Source organism: Polypterus senegalus, chromosome 16 (assembly GCF_016835505.1).
Source record: "Polypterus senegalus isolate Bchr_013 chromosome 16, ASM1683550v1, whole genome shotgun sequence".
In the NCBI taxonomy this organism is placed as follows: Eukaryota; Metazoa; Chordata; class Cladistia; order Polypteriformes; family Polypteridae; genus Polypterus; species Polypterus senegalus.
The window spans coordinates 102,056,043-102,076,212 of NC_053169.1; the positions used below are offsets into that span (position 1 = coordinate 102,056,043).

A 20,170-nucleotide genomic window follows, 5' to 3' on the forward strand; every position below is an offset into this window, starting at 1 on the left:
CTTCGCCAATCATAGAGCGGGACGTCATTTTAGCGGGGAGTTTGTCTTGCAAACAGTTTCTGCGGTTCGCGGGAGTTTTCTGAATCAGGGGAGCGGGGAGCGCGTGGCCATACTGAGTGGAGGAGGTGATCTGTGCAAAACGAAGGCACGGCATTCGGCACCGATTTCAGATTAAAAGATGCTTTTTCAAGCTATCGTCGGGCGAGGAATTTCCAGCCGCAAATGTAACGGTTAGTTAAGTTTTGTATTATTTGGGAGGGGGTTGTTGATCGAGCCCCTTAGAGCCTATGGCGCTACGACCATAAAGCACAGCGATTTCATAGCGATCATGTTTCCTGTTTTTTATTTATTTTATTATGCATTTGATTTTTTTTTTTTTTACCAAAAGTTGTCCCCGTTAAGCGACTTTATTACTTCCAAACGAGACAATCATCACTCTGATTACAATGCGTGGCGCCAAAGCTCAGTCACACCGTCCTGCCATTTGCTTCCCAGTGCAACAAGGTGCTTAGCGGGGAGAGTATAAACTGCGGTTAAACAAGTGCTTGTCTGCTTGTGTTTCAGCGCGTCTGAATGTGTACAAGAAGTTTATTATTGGTGTTTCCGATTATTTTAGCGGGCGCCACCAGACGAGTAGACGATTTTATCGGACCCTCAGCAGCTGATCAAAGCACTGAATGCGTCCATCCTTCCAAATTTCGAGCGCAATATTTACGTCGTGAATGCGCTGCACACTGGCGGTCGCCATTCGCCACCCTCCTCCGTCACTCTAGCGGATCCTCCCGATCTCTCCACTTCCTGTTGTGTTGATCAGGTTTTTTTTTTTTTCTTTTCTAGGAACAGAGCCGCGGCTCCCTCTGCATTCCCTGCTTGGTGGCTACCAGTGCGCGCGGGCGGATGAGCACATCTCCTATGGCGAGCTGGGGGCCGTCGTCCCGCCGTTCGGGTGCACCTTCTCATCAGGTGAGCGGGGAATGGGCGACGTGTGGAAGATCGAAGGCGATTGTCTCGCATTATAGTAATCGATATATACGTGTGTGTCACCCAGCGCTTATATGTGCGGCGGTTATACATCTGATGTCTAAAAATAAATGTAAACGAACACATTTCTGTCAAGTCCCGAGATCCCTGGAGCCGCAGCTTGGACGGGATGCCGCCATACAGCGCCCACCACCAGTTAATACACGTATTTGGGATGTGGGAGGAAGCAGTCTTTTCGGATATTAAATATCATGCTAACTGTGGCGCTTTAATATATGGATTTCTAGTATACATAGCACAGAAACAAAGATGGAGCAGATGACATTTTATGACAGAAACTATAAAGGTTTGCAGCCAGGAAGTAAAAACGTTAAGATTTCAATGCACAATGGGAGGTTTGAAACTGGACTGTGCACCTTGAGAAGGTCCCGGGACTCATAACGGACTGGTCACTATCTACATCCATGGTGGGACAGAAGCGATCAAGAAGGCCATAGGATGTTAAGTTATACAGCGCCGAATGTGGGCAGTTCAAGTCAAGGAAAGTTACTGTCATGGATGGACTGGCATCCCAGCTGAGATGGACTCCGTTCCCTTACCTACACTAACAAATGGTCTGGATGAGAGACGTGGCATTCCCTGTTTCAGCCAGGAGCCTGGCATGGAGGGCCTGTGTTCCGGACAGTGCATGGGGGGCCGGTGTCCTGGCAGGGTTAGATGGAATTCTTTTAAAGGACCGGGAGGCCAGAGTAATGGTTGGGTGAAGGAGAATACCGATCAGGAGACCAGAAGGAAGGAGGGACAGCGGGAGGCTGCATTCCTTTTGGTGAGACCTTCCTATTTGGACATCCGAGAGGGGCAGCACAGGAGTTGCGGTTCATGAGCCGGGCTACTCTGTTGGATTCTGTGGGTGCCACTGGGACAGCCGTCAGGAAGTCAGTCCCCTATTCCAGCGTTGTTGCCTGGCCTGGATGCAGTGTTGATCTCCATGTTGTGACAAAGTCCAGAGAAGAGCAGCTGAGCTAATTCTGGGACTGACAGGTAGGAGTTGTGAGGAAAGATGGGACGAGCTGAACCTTGGAGATTATGAGGTGACACAAATGAAGTGTCTGACAGGAATGTGTACAGTGGACTCCAGCTGTTAGTTTAAAATGAACTCTTCCTCGAGAACACTGGGAGGCAGTTGGAAATGTGTCGAGTGTTTCATTTCACACAAATGTTACAAAGTTTTTCTTCACAGGAACTGATTTGGTGTAGAAGGTGTGACTCGTTTCCCAGCATTCTCTCCATGGAGCCTCTTAACGTCTTGTCATTCTTCCCTTTCAGCTCAGGGAATCCAGCACGTCCTGGCTGTTGCTAATGAAGAAGGAATCATAAGGCTGTATGACACGGAAGCATGCAGGACCCCCGTTCTTAAAGGTTTGTGTCTCCTGTTATGTGAACCCGGGGTCTCAGAATCTGGGGCCTGTTTGTCTCATTTGTGTTTCATGTTGGTGGTGCAATGGCTGGCACTGCAGAGTTTGCATGCTGTCCTAGGGGCCAGGTAAAGGGGGCCACCTACATCTCCACACATGTACAAGTGGCCCCAGTAGATTGTGGGGGCCCAGTGATGGAGCAGTGCCCGGTCTGAGGCCGTTTCCTGCCTTATGCCCATGATGGTTGCAGGCCTTCATGATTAGAAGAGAAACAACTCATTCTCTGTAGATTTTCTTTTTAGCTCTCTATTTTAAGAAGGACCCCTTCTGTCAGTCACCATAGATGACTAATAGGTGAGAGCCTGGTGTTTGTAGATCTTCACTATCCGCAATGGAAGCAGGCAGCAAATATACATAACTCGCACAAAGTGTTGGGGTGCCAACCAGGCCCCCCTGTTTACTCGAGAAGGTCTTTAACAAAAATAGCAAACGTTCAATGGAACAGAAATCTCTCTAGGCGTTGGCTAACTAACACAAGGATGCTTGTACACGGAGGTCAGGCTTGTGATTCGGACGACTCCTCCTGGCTTTATAGCTCCTGGACCAGACGGGATGGAGTCGGTTGCCCTCGTTGGACGTCTTCTCTGAGCTGTGGGTGGAAAAAGAGGCAAGGTGGTTAGCAATCACACCCCTGGTGTCCTGGAGTGGTAGTGCTCAGCTTTGATGAGCTCAAAAGGTGACCCTGTGGCACCCAAGCATGACAACTTTTCTATAGCAACGTTGAATAGTTTGTTAGAAAATGGATTTTTAAAATTTTTTTTTGTGTGTGTGTGTGGTGCTCAGCACAGGGTGGGCTTGTCCTGATTTTGAAGTTCAGACCCAGTTGCCTCACCTTCTTGTTGTAGATCAGCCATCATTCACATCACAGGGTGTTGTCGGACCTTTCTTTTATTCTATGTTAATTACTGTTCTCTGATTTTAATTCTTACTTTGTCTCTTTTCTCATTCTTCATCATGTAAAGCACTTTGAGCTCCATTATTTGTATGAAAATGAGCTCTAGAAATAAATGTTGATGTTGTTTTTGTTGTGTGTGGAGGCTTCCCCAGCAGTGATTTTAGGTTGCTAAATTTGATGTGAATCCAATAAAGTGGCTCACCTCGAGATCAGACCAACATAATAATATAATTCTCGTAATTCTCTTTTACTGTTGCAGAGTGGCTGGCTCATTCAAACGCGGTGTTCGATATTGCCTGGGTCCCAGGGGAACATAAACTGGTAAGTCAAAGTAGAAAGTTTATAGCGAGGGTCCGTGTGAGTCCCCCTTCAGTGGGCTTTACAATGAAAGGCGTCATAGTTGTGTCTGTGCGTCATGAGGAGGACATCGCTGTGCTGTCCAGAGAGGCTGGGTCTGAGCAATAAAAAAAATGATGAAAAGGGGCAAATCTTTTCAGTCTTAAAAATTCAAGGATAAGATGTGACAGGACAGGGGGGTTTAAAACTTAGGACCACAATTAAGAAAGGGGCAGCCTGTGCTACTTTAGAATGAATTGAGAATGCAGTGGACATTTAGTTAAAGGGGCACTTCACACCAAAGATACACATGGAGGAGGAGGAGAAGGTTACCAAGCTATTGAGTGCTAGTGGCACCCGCCACCATTTCAAGGAACGGTCTCAGTCCTCAACTTTAATGTCATTATTTTGGTATTTCTAAGCCCTGTGAAAATGAGCACATTAAGTGGAGCCCTCACGGTGAGCCCACTATGACAGGCGGTAGGTAGGCCACACTACCCGAGTAATGGCAGCCGTGCACTGGGAACATGTAGATAGATAAGTCTTTTGGAACAAGAAAAGATTTTACTTTCTCGTATACAAAGTATTGGAATTGTCCAAAAATTCAATTTCATCGAAATCTCAACGTTTTAAACCTCCCGGAGTCCGAAAATACCATGTTTGGAATTATGTCTGTGTGTGTGAACACAATAACTTGAGTTTGCTTTCACTTTGGACAAACAAATTTTACATACGAGTATTAGCCCAAAAGTTGATAGAAATCTACGTTTTGTAGCTGTTTCCGCTGACTGGAAGTGGTACTTTAGCTTTTATAATAATTGTTCAGTATACTATTAATTTGATTTGTTGGTGATGGATCTTTAATGTACAGAAAATAAAAATATCATCCTTGTCTTGTGGTTTACTCCTCAAATATCTCAAACATCCCCACATCTGAGTATTTGAGAAAGTCGAGGGGAGATTTTAAAGGAATTTCCAGTTTGAACTCCCACTCATATGCCTCTTTCTGGTCACAGGTAACGGCATCTGGAGACCAGACTGCCAAGCTCTGGGATGTGAAAACCAGTGAGCTCTTGGGGATCTTCAAGGGGCACCAGTGCAGCCTCAAATCTGTCGCCTTTGCAAAGCAAGAAAAGGGTAAGTCTTGGTTTGAAGGCATCTGCCATTCTTTCTGTTTGAATTTCTTGCGAAGCAAAATCAGTGTCCTTAATAATTAAACACCTGGGGGCTGGAAGTCCACTCAGAGTGACCAGTCTCTCCCCAGTTGAGATCTCCACCTTTACATTGCCCCCTGCATATTATTAATAATGTTCATTTGTGACACTTTAATCTTCAGACTCCTTGGCATAGGTAGGTTGGCACCTCAGTAGCAGCACAGTGGTTAGCTCAGCTGCTCCCCAAATCCAGCATTTTGGGTTTGAATTTCGCGCCCAGTCCTGTCAGTGTGGCATTTGCGTATCGCCTGCATGAGATTTTCTTCCAGAGTTTGGTGACTCTGGCAATTGCTAATTGGCACTGTGTGTGTGTGTGCTTGGCAATGGCTTGGCGTTCTGTCCAGGGCTGCCTCCTGCCTTGTGTCCTGTGCTGCTGGAATCGGCTCTGTCCATCCCACGGCCCCGCATTGGATTAGACGCTAATGAAGAAGGGGGTCTCCAGAGCTGCTTTTATTTTTTTTTTTTTTAGTTTTTCCCAAGTTTCCAGTGCTGCCACATCGTGTCCTCACCAGCCAAGACCATCGTTACAGAGCACCCATGGCAAATCGGCGAGAGTATAGTAGGAGTTTTCATAAGCAGACATCAGAACGTGTTTAAGTGGTTGTGTCTTTAAGCAATGACAGCTAACGGCGATTGCGGTCGGGTGGTTTGTAATGTGATTAAGTGGCTGCTGGGGCAGGAATGGAGAACTTTTGAAAACTGACTCTGGGCCCTTGGGATTAAAATGCAACTTTCTGCTATTGTGAGTGTGTGTGTGTGTGTGTGTGTGTGAGTGAGTGAGTGAGTGTGTGCGCCTACAGACACATTTTGAGTTTACAGATTTACCAGTTTTAAACATCCTGAACGTGGCCTGCGCTAGTCAGGGTGCGAGTCAGTGAAGATGATCTTTTAAGAATGAAGCTTTGTCAAGTTGGCGCGGTAAAACATCAGAAGCCCAGTAGATTTTACTCTGGGAGTTTTGGGTTTTATTAATTTTTTGCAACATTTGTGGTGCCCCAGCTGAAGCATACTGTCATTTGTCATTAGATGTCTTTTGTTTCACTTATTCCACATATTTTTCTGATAAGATCACAGCTCATGTCTGGTAAAGTCCTATGCTGGACACATCACATTTTTTGTTAAATTCACACTGAATATCCCGTTGTTTTCTTTCTTTTCAGCCGTCTTCTGCACTGGTGGACGAGATGGCAACATTATGGTCTGGGACATGCGATGCAGTAAGAAAGGTAAGACGTCATTCTGGATTGTGCATGTGATGCAAGCAAACTCCCTTGTCCTGTGGGACTCGGTTACCTAACAGACAGGCCCACTACATGGCACAGCACGGCATGTCTGCTTCTTTATTGAATGGCCATAACTCTGCAGACCACTTTATAAAACCTGTGGTGTTTAATCAAAGGCTTCAGCTGATTGCCATGTTCCGTGTCCTTCATGAATTATTCATTTTCCTGCCCGTCCTCACTGGGGTCTCTCTGATAGTGCTCTGTCTGATTTTGGCACCAGTACTGTGGGTACATTCCCCGGCTGATGCAAGCAGCCATTTTTACTGTTACGTTTTTGTCAACACCTAACAAAATTATAAAATTGCTTTCATCCCACTTTGAGTCTTCTTGAGTAATCTCTGTCTCCACACTTTGTGTTGAATTTCTAATTTTGGAATATTAACATTGTTTTGATGAGGACAGGCCACTCGGTCCAACAAAGCTCGCCAATCGTATCCACCCCACTCCTCCAAAATAACCTCGGGTTCAGATTTGAGTGTCCCTCAGATTCTCCTGTCCACCACACGACTTGGTCACTTATTCCAAGTGTTTATCGTTCTTTGTGTAAAGGAAAACTTCCTAAAGTTTATGCAAAATTTCCCCTTCACAAGTTCCCAGCTGTGTCCCCGTGTTCTTGATGAACTCATTTTAAAGTCACCGTCTCAATCCACTGCACGAATTCCCTTCATACTTTTAAACACTTCAATCACGTCCCCTCTTAATCTTCATTTGCTTCCAAGTCTGTTTGTCTGCTGGAATACATTTTCTTAGCCATCCTGAGCAAATGGCAGATCATCCTCAGTGGCAATGTGGCAGGGGGGGTGGCCTGAGCAAAGTGTGCACTAAGGTACAGTGTGTTCCTCTTTCTGCAGACGGGTTTTACAAGCATGTGAAGCAGATCAGTGGTGCCCACAACAAGCCCAGCAAAGAGACCCCCTTGAAACAGAAGAAGAAGAAACAGCCGGTAAGCATGTTGGCATCTTTTAAGGGCGTCGGTTACAAGCCACACAAATTGTGTTATGTGGTGGCTTTTAGAGAGAATCCAAGTAACCATCTTTTCATTTGGAAAGAGAATAAATCTACAAACCCCCCAAAAGAACTGAAGAGAGAGCCAACACCGGACCGAGCGAGGCCTGTGGGGGACTTGCTGTTCCTTTTCACTCTGTTAGGGCCAGTTTAGAGGTGTCAGTGACCCCTTGGGCTATCAACACCAACACAAGGAAGCCAATGGCTGGCTGGATTTGAGACCAGGACTCTGGCGTGCTGAAGCAGCGCTGTGCTCATCTTGATTTTTGAGTCTAGTTAGTTGTGAATTCCTGTTTTTAATTAATAAGCAACTGAACAGAATGTATAAACGAACATCGCGCAGAGCATTGGACGTGTCTTTAGTTATTCATGTCCTTTATTTTGAGGTCCGGAAGGTGACTTCATCACATGGCATCGGAAAGGTCACTTGTGTCCCAAATGTAACACTTCACTTTATGTAACTCATAAAAGATTCAGGGAGGAAAAAAAAAACAAAAACAAAACAAAACAAAGATGGGTGAAATTCTGTGGCTGCCAAAGCAGGTGACCTGCAGACTCGTAATCCTTACTGGACACGTTTTGTGTTGATGTCTACATATTTTTGATTCTGTTGTTAAAGAAGTACAAAAAAAATAAAAAAGTGGGGCAATAACTGCAATGTTAGTTAGGAGAAAACTGCACACCAGACCGATGGGTAATTGAAATGTCCAAGAGCACAGTGGCAACTTGTGTTTGAATTTGTCCACCAGAGGGCACTAAGAGAACCCTGGGCAGTCATCCACTGCTGTTTAAATGTGTTTGTCCCACTACAGCTGTGACTTCTGACCCACACATGCGGCGAAAACGCCAGGCTCAGTGATGTCAACCACATCCACACTCCAGGCTTCAGTCACAGCAGTGGACATTCGTCTGATTTGGCCTTTTATTGTTCTGACTAAACCAGAGAATTGTTTGTTTTACTGAAAGTCATTTTGTTCTTTTTCTTTTTTTCCCAGACTTCTCAGCAAAGTGTGACTGCAGTTTTGATGCGAGACGAGCACTCGCTCCTCTCTGCTGGAGCTGTTGACGGGTCTGTAAACTTACATTTCCCATCATACTTCTGTTCTTTACACCAGTGCTTTTTCTTCCATTTCTAAGCTTATATGGGATGTTACTATTTATTCAATGTGTGTGTGTGTGTGTGTGTGTGCTTTCTGAAACTATTCTGCCCCCCCCAATGTTTACACATTTTATGTTGCAGCCTTAGGCTAAAATAATTTTGCATTATTAATGTATTTATTTGTTTTTATTTCATTCACATTTTCTATTTTTTGTAATTTAAAGTGACGACTTACCCAGTGTCCATTAAGAAATCAGAACTGTTGCCATCTGTTTTTCCCGCATTGTTCTTTCCTGATTCACATGATTTTTTTTCTTCTGTTTTTCTTTCTAAATGGTAGTTTAAATTTATCACTTCAGTTCACAATTATACCATTCACATTCCATATATTTCTCTGTTCCTACTGTGCTTGTGTTATCATATCTGTGTTAACTGTGAGAAAACCAAAATGGCTTGTAGAATGTGTGCCTTGATTAATATAATACTGGGGTCTATATTGCTGATAAGGGGGATGAGACAGAGGAGAGGAAGCTGGGGGAGAACTCGGCAAAAACCAGGAAGTGCTTATCGACTTTCACCACACCAATGAGCGTCCATATCCAGTCACTGCTCACAGAGTGGATGTATAGGTGGTCCACTTCTACAAGTACTTGGGGGTCCACATTAATGACAGGTTAAAATGGCCTCAGAACACAGGAGAACTACAGAAGAAAAGGCAGAGCTGACTCTTTATCCTTCGCACACTGCGTCCCTTTAACATGGGTAGTGACATCCTTCACATCGTCTACAACTCTGTGTTGGTCAGTGTGGTGTGTTGGACCACCAAATCCATCCATCCATCCATCATCCAACCTGCTATATCCAAACTACAGGGTCACGGGGGGTCTGCTGGAGCGCAAGGCAGGAACAAATCCCAGGCAGGGCGCCAGCCCACCGAAGGGCTCACACACACACCCACACGCCAAGTATACACTAGGGACAATTTAAAATCACCAATGCACCTAACCAATATGTCTTCAGACTGTGGGAGGAAACCCACGCAGACACAGGGAGCACATGCAAACTCCATGCAGGGAGGACCCGGGTCTTCTAACTGCGAGGCAGCAGCACTACCCACTGCGCCACCGTGCCACCCACCAAATCAACAAACTAATTAAAAGGGTAGGCTCAGTTATGGGAGACACTCGGGACCCCTGGTGGTCGTAGCAAAGGAGAGAATGAGTGCCATTATGAACAACGCTGCATGTTCTCTCTGTGACACCCCAACACTGTGGGCTTTCAGCCAACAAATCATTAAGCAGCACATCAAGAAACACGACTGGGAGTCCTTTATACCACCAGCAATATGCCTCTGTAGTGCCTCACCGGCACAGCTAATCAGAGTTTTTTCCTTCTTTTTAAGCATTTGAGGGTCTGTGTGTGTATCTGCCTGGCTGGCTTTTTACAGAAGCTCTTTTAAGAGATTAATTTCCCCCTCGGAACAAATGGTTCTATCTGTGTATCTGTGTGTCTTTCTCTCTCCATCTCTTGCCTTATAACATATGGCAAAAAATACAAACGTCTAAGTGTGTGAGAAACGTTAATAGGCCTGATGTGATCAGTTTAATGTGAGTGAGTGGGTGGGATGAAAACCTGCAGCCATGTTAAGTTTCCTTGTGTTTTGCAGTTTGGGGGTTAATGTTCACAAAGCCCTCTGCCAGATTCACATCAGATCGGTCCCTCGTCCTTGTCCTCCTATGATCCCCAAAATGATCCTAAACAAGTAACAAATGCTGCTAAAGAAGTTGCAGTTTTATTCCAGCAAAGCATTATTTGACCTTTCTTTTGGTAAAAAAATAAAGTTGTGTTTTCATTGAATCAATTTTGAATTTGCTTTGTTTTCTTCTTCTTCTTCTTCAGTGTTCTCAAGCTTTGGGACTTGAGGAAGAATTACACAGCCCACTTGCAGGACCCCGTTCCCCTCCAGTCCTATCCTTACCCTGGCAGCAGCCTGCGGAAGTTAGGTACGTTTCCTTCCGGCTCTTTCTGAAAAGTGTGGCGAGCAGAGCGGATCTCAGGAGCCCTGACGTCGTTCTCGACTCCCCATACACCCCATAATGAAGAGCCAGCTCAGCCATTGTGTCCCCCTCTGCTTACACACATGGCTGCTATCCCCCGTGTGACGATGTGTGCTCAGAATGAAAGATGGAAAGTCCTAAATGTCTTAATGATGTCTGTCCTTTCTGCCATGTCCTGCTTTAGGCTTCTCCAGTCTTGTGTTGGACTCCAGCGGCTCAAGCCTGTTTGCCAACTGCACAGATGAGAACATTTATATGTTTAACATGGCTGGACTGAAAACTGAGCCTGGTAAGTGGACGCTTGTCATTCTCCTTTTGGTGAGCATCTGATGGTTGATCTTCTCAACTTCATTTGTGCTCCTAATTGTTGGCATTGTAGTCCTTCATTCCCGCATACAACAGAAGACCCGCAAGCCATGCGATGCACACTGACGGCCACAAGAATGTTTGGTTCTTCTGTCTACTGTCTTATGAATTTAATGTGTGATGATCGAGAAACAAGGAGTGAGAGGGGACATTGTTCAGGCTTGGGGTCTATCCAGACATTTTGTTTAATGAGAGAGAAATCAAAAAGAAAATGCTAGGCAACTGTTGGCCATTTTCAGGCAAGGTTTGCGGACTCTTCACGAATCTCTGATCATCAGTGAGAGGTTGCGGGTTTACAAAATGAACACAGACGTCTTTAGAGAGGTCCTGGGGTGGGAGAGGCGAGACCTACAGGTGAAATCCGGAAGGGACATCAGAGTTCATCTCGCGTCTCATCCTCCGCAAGGAGGCCTTAGTGGTCATACCCTCTTGGGCATTTGGGGTAGAGGTGGCACCTTGCAGATGCTCCCTTATGTGCCTGTGTACAACATGATGTATTCACTCAATCTCTCTCTATAACATCCATGTCTCTAACTTCTGCCATATCGTGCTTTATGGTGCTCCATGCACATACATCAACTGTGTTTGCTACCGTACTACTTGTAATAGCCTGGGAGACAACGATTTAGTAAATTTAAAGGACATGATGCAAAGAGGGCTCTACCCGCCAGCACTTCTCTACACTACTCTAATGCATTCCAACCTCCTTGGCATTAACCCTGAGCGTGAGTCAGGCTCACAAGTCTGTGTCACTGCGGTTAAACCCGAGTCAGTCAGGCTCACAAGTCTGTGTCACTGCGGTTAAACCCGAGTCAGTCAGGCTCACAAGTCTATATAAGTGCGGTTAAACCCGAGTCAGTCAGGCTCACAAGTCTGTGTCACTGCGGTTAAACCCGAGTCAGTCAGACTCACAAGTCTATATAAGTGCGGTTAAACCCGAGTCAGTCAGGCTCACAAGTCTGTGTCACTGCGGTTAAACCCAAGTCAGTCAGGCTCAAGCTAACGTGTAATGACGTCTACTAACGAAACACCAAGGAGCTTTAATGCACTTTTTTCTTTGTTCCTGCTGTGAAGTGCCTACAAGTTCCCATAAAGCTCCATTTTCCTGCAGCAAGATTATGAAATCTGCTGATGAGCTTCATTAGGCCCAATGTGTCCGAATCATTTACAGACCATCACAATTCTAGCAGAGCAGCTGCAATTAAACCCAAAGACAGAAGATGAGGAGCAGCAGAGTTGACTTGCAGTTCTATTTTGGCAGCCATCACTTGTGCTTCAGTACCCACACACATCTACGCATGGACGTCTCTACCTCTCCGTATGCTTGTATTATATAACATCTGAACACAAGGCCATCACAATATTAGGAATCTTTTTGAAATATCAGCAGATCAGGTCATCGGGTATTAACTTCATGGTGCTATATTATAATGTTATGGTATCCTAAATGAAATTCCGTTGGCAACAGCCAGGCAGATTCCCCCCCCATTGGAGTCTAGAATTATTTCTACTTGTACTGCCATCACTGTCCACTCCCTCCTTGATGGCGACTTTTAGGGCGCAGGCAGACAGCAGAAGTGGGCAGAGTGTTGGTTTCAGCTGCCCCTTCCATCAGACGAGGCAGAGCCACGCTTTGACTTTGACGCCAGTGCCGTAACTGTGCACAGGATCTTTTCTGAGTTGTGCAGAAAGCTAAGCCGATTACCCACAATTCCCTGACTTGCAGGTTTTTTTTTTTTTGTTTCGAGGACAGGCAGTGCATTTGTCTGCTCCTGTGTTCTCTTTGACTGCCTGATCTCTCTCACACACACACACACACACACACTTCTGTGCATTTCACGGCTCTGTAGTGTTCTGCTGTCTCCTTGAACAGCAGGGGGCGCTGCCGTCACTGTGTAGACTGCACATCTGTAAGGAAGCAGCTGCCGAGGAAGGAAATCCCCACCCGTGGTGTTTTGGCAGGTTTTTGTGAGAGCGGGATGTTAATCCGCCTACACACGGCAGGGCACTTCAGTGAAGCTCGCCTGAAAGGGCTTCGTTTAAAATGAAGGCAACATTTGCGGCCCTCAAACTCTTCTGTCTTTTCGGTGGCCTTTATGAACCGTTTGTCCACCCCATTTTTTCGTCACACTCCATGGCGTGTAATGCACTTCTATTATCCTCCCTCTGTGTCTGGAAAGGCACCACATATGCTGATGTCTCCGTGAGTTTCACTGATGGGTCACGTCACCCTGGCACCAGGGGTCATGGCAGCACCAGGACAGATTTGATCACTTTGTCAATTACATTAAATGGAAATAAAACGATGACACAATCTGAACGATCCCATGTGGCTATCATCAGTGCAGTGCATTCTGGGCTTTAGATTAGTGGGGGGCTCTCATCTGTTGGATGTGTTAAAAGTGCCCAGTTCTGGGGGGGGTGCATATTCCATCCATTCTTGTATTTTCTTAAGCATCTTGTTCTTGGTGAGTGTGTGTGCCCTGTGGTGGGCTGGCACCCTGCCCAGGGTTTGTTTCCTGCCTTGCACCCTGTGTTGGCTGGGATTGGCTCCAGCAGACCCCTGTGACCCTGTAGTTGGATATAGCGGATTGGATAATGGATAGATGGATGGATCTTGTTCTGATTTGTGAGTGTGGAGAGTTGGAGCCTTTTTTAACAGCACTTGAGTGCTAGGCAGGTGCCAACCATGGCACAGGCGGTGAGCCCACTTAAATAATAAAAGTACCAAAGCTTGGATAATTCTGGAATGGGGGGGCCCCTAATGGTGTAATGGCTTCAAACTGACTCTGAAAATGAGAAGCTCCAGCTGTTTACAGGATTGCGACTACGCCAGTGTTCATGTTGTATGGCGCCACACGCAAAATGTATTCCCACAAGACACTAGAAGCTGATCACAAGACTGTAGCGGCCAATGGTGGATCAGCAGCAGGCCTCAAGGTTACTGCCAAGGGCCTACCGCCACAGCTACTTCACTGGACAGGCCGGGCAGTGCCCTTTTTTACCCAGAATGCAATTAGTGGCCAGCACCTTGACTCACGTGCTCCATTTTCTGCTTTGTGTCCCCAGTGGCCGTCTTCAGTGGTCACCTCAACTCCACCTTTTACGTGAAGTCCAGCGTCAGCCCCGATGACCAGTTCCTGGCAAGCGGCTCCAGTGACCACAACGCGTACATCTGGAAGGTGAGTCGTGGGAGCTGCTCGCCACTTTGAGGGCGGCTCCGTCAGCCCACCCGGGGGGGCAAACCTGCGGAGAGGTGTGAAGGCCTTAGATGAGATGACCAAGAAGGCCCAGTCATCACTGCTGTGGGGTCAACCTGAGGGGCCAGCATGAGGCAGTCGCAGTCTTTTAAGAGGTTGGCAGAAGTGGCTGGCGTTGCTAATTGTTTTTCTCTTTCCTCTCTTTCACAGATTTCAGAACCCCAGAGCCCCCCCATATTACTTCAGGGCCACTGTCAGGAGGTCACATCTGTCACCTGGTGTCCCACTGACTTCACGAAGGTCAGTAAGGGGAAAATTTAAACGAGAGTCCCTGACAAAAAAAAAAAAAAATGCTTACGATAGAAGATGGGCTCTTTATTCTCATATAATGTCTTCCTTTTATAGCGCCTTTCCAATAGTCACTCACGCTGAGTGTTAGTGGGTGTTTGTTATGTACTGGCTGTGCTACCCAGCTAAGATGAGTAGAAATAGAAGTAATCAACATGTGTAGTGCACCATCTGTTGGAATATCTAGGGTAATGTATGGAACTAAATGCATTGCATTTGTCATTCCAACAGATGGTGCATTACTACAAATGTTTGATGCACCATCTGTTGGAATGACAGACACTTTCAGTCAGTGCAGCTCGGCCAACAAGATGAGGCAGCTCATCAGCACTTCTGAATGAAGCCACTTCATTATGCAGCGCACTTTAAAGTGTCACCACTCCCGTTGGTCAAAGTTCTTTCTCACAAGCCCAAGCCGAGTGACAGGCGGCAAAGACGACAAGATCGCCAACTTCGTGCTCCGAGCCGATAGTTTGTGGTTTGTCTGGTGGGTCCCACTGTGAGAGGACATCGGGTGTCTGATTAAAACAAAAGCACGGTTCTGACCCCCGATGAGATGTTATTTTTTGGGACCCCCCAAGGGTATCACTTGTGCTGTTTCGTGAAATGATTCACGCGTTTCCTTCAAAGTTACTCGGTCAGCGTTTTTGAGATGCTCGAATGCAGTGGTTGGGATCTGAACGTGTGACTTGTGGTTTCCGCATTGGCTCGGCTGTTAACAGAGTTGTGGCTTCACGTTATGTGATGCTAAGCTGACACTTGAGCGCACACGAGCGGCACGGGCACATGAGTGCCTGATGGCACAGCGGTTGGCTCCTGCTTAGCAGCTCTAAGGACCTCGGTTCAAATTGCAGCCCCCTGTCACTGTGTACAGTTTGCATGCTGTCCCTGTGCTCCTTCATGCCAGAGGCACGCATGTTCTGTTCACTGGTGACGTGTGAGAATGCCATTAGGTGAAAGTGGCACCTAGGAATCTGAGCATGGAAAAGGCGCTATATGAATAAAATGCCTTATTATTCTAGTTTGTGGATGTGGCCGAGCTCTGACCACCCGCTCCTGTTTCTTGCAGATCGCCACTTGTTCGGATGACAACACTGTGCGCGTCTGGCGCCTCAACCGAGGGGCAAAGGAAGAGAAGACCACCCTGAGGGCCACCGACTTGGTAGGCTGGGCCAGCAAAAAGCAAACGTCCAAGGGCTCAGGTAAAGCAGTCTGAAGCTTTTACTCCCAAGTTATTAAATGAGAGCGGCACAGTGGGCAACCAGTAGCAGTTGTGCTGGGATGAGTGCAGCGAGGGTCTAACTGGCATGATGGACCAGCATGCAACAGGGCGCCATGATAAACAGCAATGTACAGAATTAGAGCGCGACAGGTAAGAAAGGTGCTAGAGCTTGGACGGCTACCACGTAACATGGGTACCGTATAAAGGGCACCCTATTAGTGTTTAGGCTCTGGGTTCAAATCCCACCCACTTCCAGTATGTGGTGTCCTCTTTGCTTTTCCTCCCACATTTCCAAAGATGTGCAGGTTGGCACAATGTGACTCAGTGGACTGGCAGCCCATCAGTGAGCCGATTGGCACCCCGATGCTCAGCGTGGTTGGATTATTAAATCGTTTTTAAAGCTCAGCAGAGACTTCATGTCCTGTCTGCATTGTTAATCCAAATTTTCCCAGCAGCCCAAGGCTGTGCCCGCAGCTTTAGCTGTACCACCTTCTTCGTTTCTTTTTGTAACCGTCAATCACATTCATGTTTCCCTTTCAGAGCCAATGACTCCGTCTGACCAAACGACCCTGGCGTCTCCACTCGCCGTGAGCCCAGCGACCATCTCCTCTCCCCGAGCTGCAGCCTGTGCCCCCAGCAGAGCGGACCTGCCCCAGCCCTCCAGCACGCCCATCCACCCGCCGGGCCCCAAAAGCGCCCCCAGCACTCCTAAGCAGACTGCTTCATCACCGTCGCTCATGAGGTGGGTGACGCTGAACGCCACGCCCTCTAGTTCTGCAAGCCAAGGTACCCCCCGGTCCAGGAGGGTCCTGAGTCCTCTGGCACAGAGCCGGGCGCTCACAACACCGGTCTCGGAGAGGAGAGCCAAGCGGCGGCTGGAAACGAGTGAGACGGCGGGCCGCACCTGTCCAGAGGAGTGCGACTGCGTGCGGGAGCTGGACCCCGTGGCGAAGAGGAGACGAGACATGGCGGGACTCTGCTGCACGGCCAAGGCTGAGAAGGAGGAAGAGGAGGAGCGGTCACTCCCTGGCAGCCCGGTCCACAAGGAGTCCACGGAGAAGATTCTAGAAGACCACCAGCATTTTAATGGACACAGACCATCAGATAAGGAGAACAATTCTCCTGGCCGCTCAAACTGGCTGTCAGCCATGGGGTACAGACTAAAAGGTGGGCAGGGGAGCCCCTCGAACCGAAGAAGTCCAGCGAGCAAAGGGCTGAATGGCAAAACCGCAGTGTCACCGGTATGTTCACCTTTCGATATGGTGGGAAACGAGTCCTTACTTTGGGGGTATCCTGACAGTGGCACCAATTTATTGGGAGGCTTGCTTGTACCCTACAGGGTGCTTCACCAGAGCACACCTCAGACTCCAGCACCTTAGGGTTAAATCTCCCACAATTCCATGCTCTTGCCCAACAACAAAGTTGGCAATCAGGCTTAAAAAAAAAAAAAAAAAAAAGGAAAAGGGACAAACAGCGGGAGGAGAACGGTTAGGGGGGTCCCAGGACACTAGAAGTCAGCCTAACCAGCAGGGCCCAAGAATGGCTGAGGCGCCACCTAAATAGTGAAAGTCAGAACACCTCCCGGGCAACAGAGGGCAGCATGCGGGGCTCTGCGCCATGCGAGCTCTAAGCCAGAATCCCACCAGCCTGGTCCTTTAAGAGCGCAGTAACCACAGTGACCACTAGGTGGGGCTGACGCCCAGTGCCCATTGAGGTTTCACAGACCCTCTGTCAACCTGGGCGAGGGCTCAGTGGTGGGAGTGCCAACACACAGTGTGGATACGGTGTTCAATGCTCACCGGGGGGTCCTTTCATTCAGAGTGGTGAGAAGAGCTGCCATGTGGGCCACTAAAATATGACAACTGGTTGAATTGGCAATATCTGGGTTAATGTAGGGTGTATGGTGCCTCTTACCTGACAACATACACATTTTGAAGGTGACAGTTTCAAACCAGTTTAATCCAGTTCAAGGATGGCAGAGAGGCCAGAGCCTTGGGCAAAAGGTCCGAGCCCACCTTGGATGGAATGCCACACTACCTGAACAAAGTGTTCATTGACGTGCTTACCACACGGGCACAGTGAGAACATTCAGGCTCACATGTATAGTAAATGGCAGTGCCATCTGAGAGATAGCAGTGCCAACCTGTAATCCACCATTACCCACTCAGCCGCCTGTCATTAAAGGCCAGTCAGGCTCTTTCCATGTCCGCCCCTTCTGCTGTGTGCCCGCACTCTCACTGGGACTGATGGACGGCCCACCCCCAGCTTGTAGCAGATGATGGGCTGTGAACACAATGTGGGATCTCAAACTGAAGCCCCCATCTTGTCACCCAAGTCCCACACATAAATAAAAACTGAATATTCTGTTTGGCCTACAGGACCACCTAATGGCAAAACAAGGAATGTGTTTTTGGAATGGCCCATTCTGGAAACCCCCTGATGCCCCTTGAGTATGTGCCCACCAATCCAGTTAGCTCAGGCAAACCTACACCCCCCACCCCCCAAAGCGGAGAAGCAGGTCTGGAGAAATAAGAAAAGAAATTGAATTGTTTGTGGTAAAGTGTTTGACTTGTGTTTAAAATTCGCATCCTAATTAAATGTTATCAAATCAATCAATCAAAATTACTTAAATATGGAGAGGGGGTGAATTCCATTAAATGTGCGACAGTTCAACTAGATCGGCGTCCCGTCCCAGGCCGATTCACCTGAAGTGATAATAAGCACGTGATGTTTGTAGTTCTTTAAAAGTTCATTTTATGAGATTTTCGGAGCCTCGTTTTATTCTTTCTAAATTTGTCTTCATATTCCCCCTCTTCTCTTCTCCTCTCCTCTCCAGCTTCCCTGCACCCCAGGATCCATGAAGAAGATCTCCTGCTACTTCCAAAAGATCAGCCCCGAATGAAGGAGCGGCCGCGAGTCCCTTTCGCTTAAACGAGCACTGAATGCACTGTGGCGGCCGCGCCTGGAGCTCCTCCCCGCACTCACGTTCATCTTCACCGGGCTGGGACGTCGCGCCGTTTCCTCAGCACCTTAGCACGGAAGATTTGTTGCATTGCCGTTTCCTTTCTGAGTTGGCGCTTCCGTCGGATGTTTTTAAGACGTTTATAACGGCACATTCATTTGAGAGGACTTGCTCTTCGTTTTCTGTGCTGTCGTCACATTTGGTTTATTACTTTGTTTCTAAATGAAGTCGCTTTTATGTGTCACGCGGTAGCGGACCGGACCTGAGAGAGACCAGGCCGAGAAGGCCGCGGGCTGCGTGAAGGGGCGGAGCCATCGGGATGGCTCTAACCAGACGACCCAATAAAATCCAAATGCATTAAGAGATATGTTTGTTTTACCTTAAGTAACGCCCTACTTCTTTCTTATTGGTTTTCACGGTACCGCCCCCTGTTAAGGCGGGTCTTGTTTGGACTTCGGGAATGCCCCACCGCTGCATGTGGGAATCCAAACCTTCTCAACGGGCGCCTGGTAGTGATACAAGCACCGGAAAAAAGTAAGATTGTGTCGCAATAAACCGGGAGACGTTTAATAGATAGATAGATATATACTTTATTAATCCCAGGGGGAAATTCACATAATATGACGTAATCAAATCGAAAACGGGAAACCGAACAACTTCAAACGAAACGACCTCGTAAATCGGGATGATCACGGCAGGTGCCTCTTCAGTTGGATGACTAGCGAGACGTGCGATTTCACGTCCCTGGGTATCGCGGTGGGGCAGTGCTGGTGAGGGAGCTGGAGAGTTAGTAGCTTGTATAGCGCCTTTCAGTTTGAGCACGTTAAAGCAGGGTCTTTAGGCTAATATAGCGCCTTTCAGTTTGATCCAGTAGGCTTTTCAGGTTTATATAGCGCCTTTCAGTTTGAGCCAGCTGACGCCTTGAAGGCTGGCCCTTGTGCACCGTTCCATGTCACCTCACCAGTATGGTGTCTTCTCTGTAATTGTAGAGGCGTTGTAGAGACCCAAACTGGCTGCTTTATACCTGGATATATAGCGCCTTTCATACTGAACACATTAGAGTCAGTCAACAGCACAGTTGTGGTGTTCTCACATTTTTGGTGACTTAAGTGCCATACAGTTCGTGCGTGTTAGTGATTGAACTGGTAGCTTTATCCGTTTATATAGCGCCTTTCAGTTTCAACAGTAATGGTATGATTTTGTACATTTTTAAACGCATGGCACAAGCAGGTAAAGGCACTCGCAGAGGGTCACACGGTGAGAAGTAAATTTTATGCTGAACCCTGTAAAGTCACCTGACAGCTTACGTGTTGTCATATTTTCCAGTGACTGAGGGCCTCACCCCAGGTCAGTGGTAGCAATTGAATCGGCACCCCTTTGGGTTTATATGGTGCCTTTAGAGTCCGACACCAAACTCCAGGTATGTAGATGTCGAGCAGATCTCATCTCGGGTTGACACAGGGAGTCTGTAAAGATGGTCGAGCGGACTCCTTTCTGGTTTTATATAGCGTCTTGCATGGTATGTTTTCTCCTGGGTATTGCACAAGATGGTGAAGAGTCTCGCTCAGGGTCACCGTGATTCGAGGATGAACAAGTCAATTTTGTGCTCTTCTCAGGCATCATTTCCATTTTTGACCAGTAGGGCGGAGATGGAGGGTTGAACAAGGGATATTCGACATGTTCACCCCTAGGTGGGCCACATTGCTTCATAAAGGTGGGTTTTTAGA

General features: G+C 47.4%; 1 protein-coding gene across 1 annotated transcript; it reads left to right on the plus strand.

Moving 5' to 3' along the window:
* The first annotated feature begins 8 nt into the window (after positions 1-8).
* Positions 9-18,827, plus strand: dtl (denticleless E3 ubiquitin protein ligase homolog (Drosophila)). The gene is made up of 15 exons (XM_039737950.1): positions 9-230; positions 838-963; positions 2,308-2,400; positions 3,611-3,672; positions 4,704-4,824; positions 6,062-6,127; positions 7,036-7,127; positions 8,185-8,258; positions 10,188-10,291; positions 10,530-10,634; positions 13,781-13,893; positions 14,122-14,211; positions 15,329-15,461; positions 16,022-16,722; positions 18,318-18,827. The coding sequence occupies exons 1-15, from the start codon at positions 179-181 to the stop codon at positions 18,381-18,383; spliced, it is 1,998 nt and encodes a 665-aa protein (XP_039593884.1). The 5' UTR covers positions 9-178; the 3' UTR covers positions 18,384-18,827.
* The last annotated feature ends 1,343 nt before the right edge of the window (positions 18,828-20,170 follow it).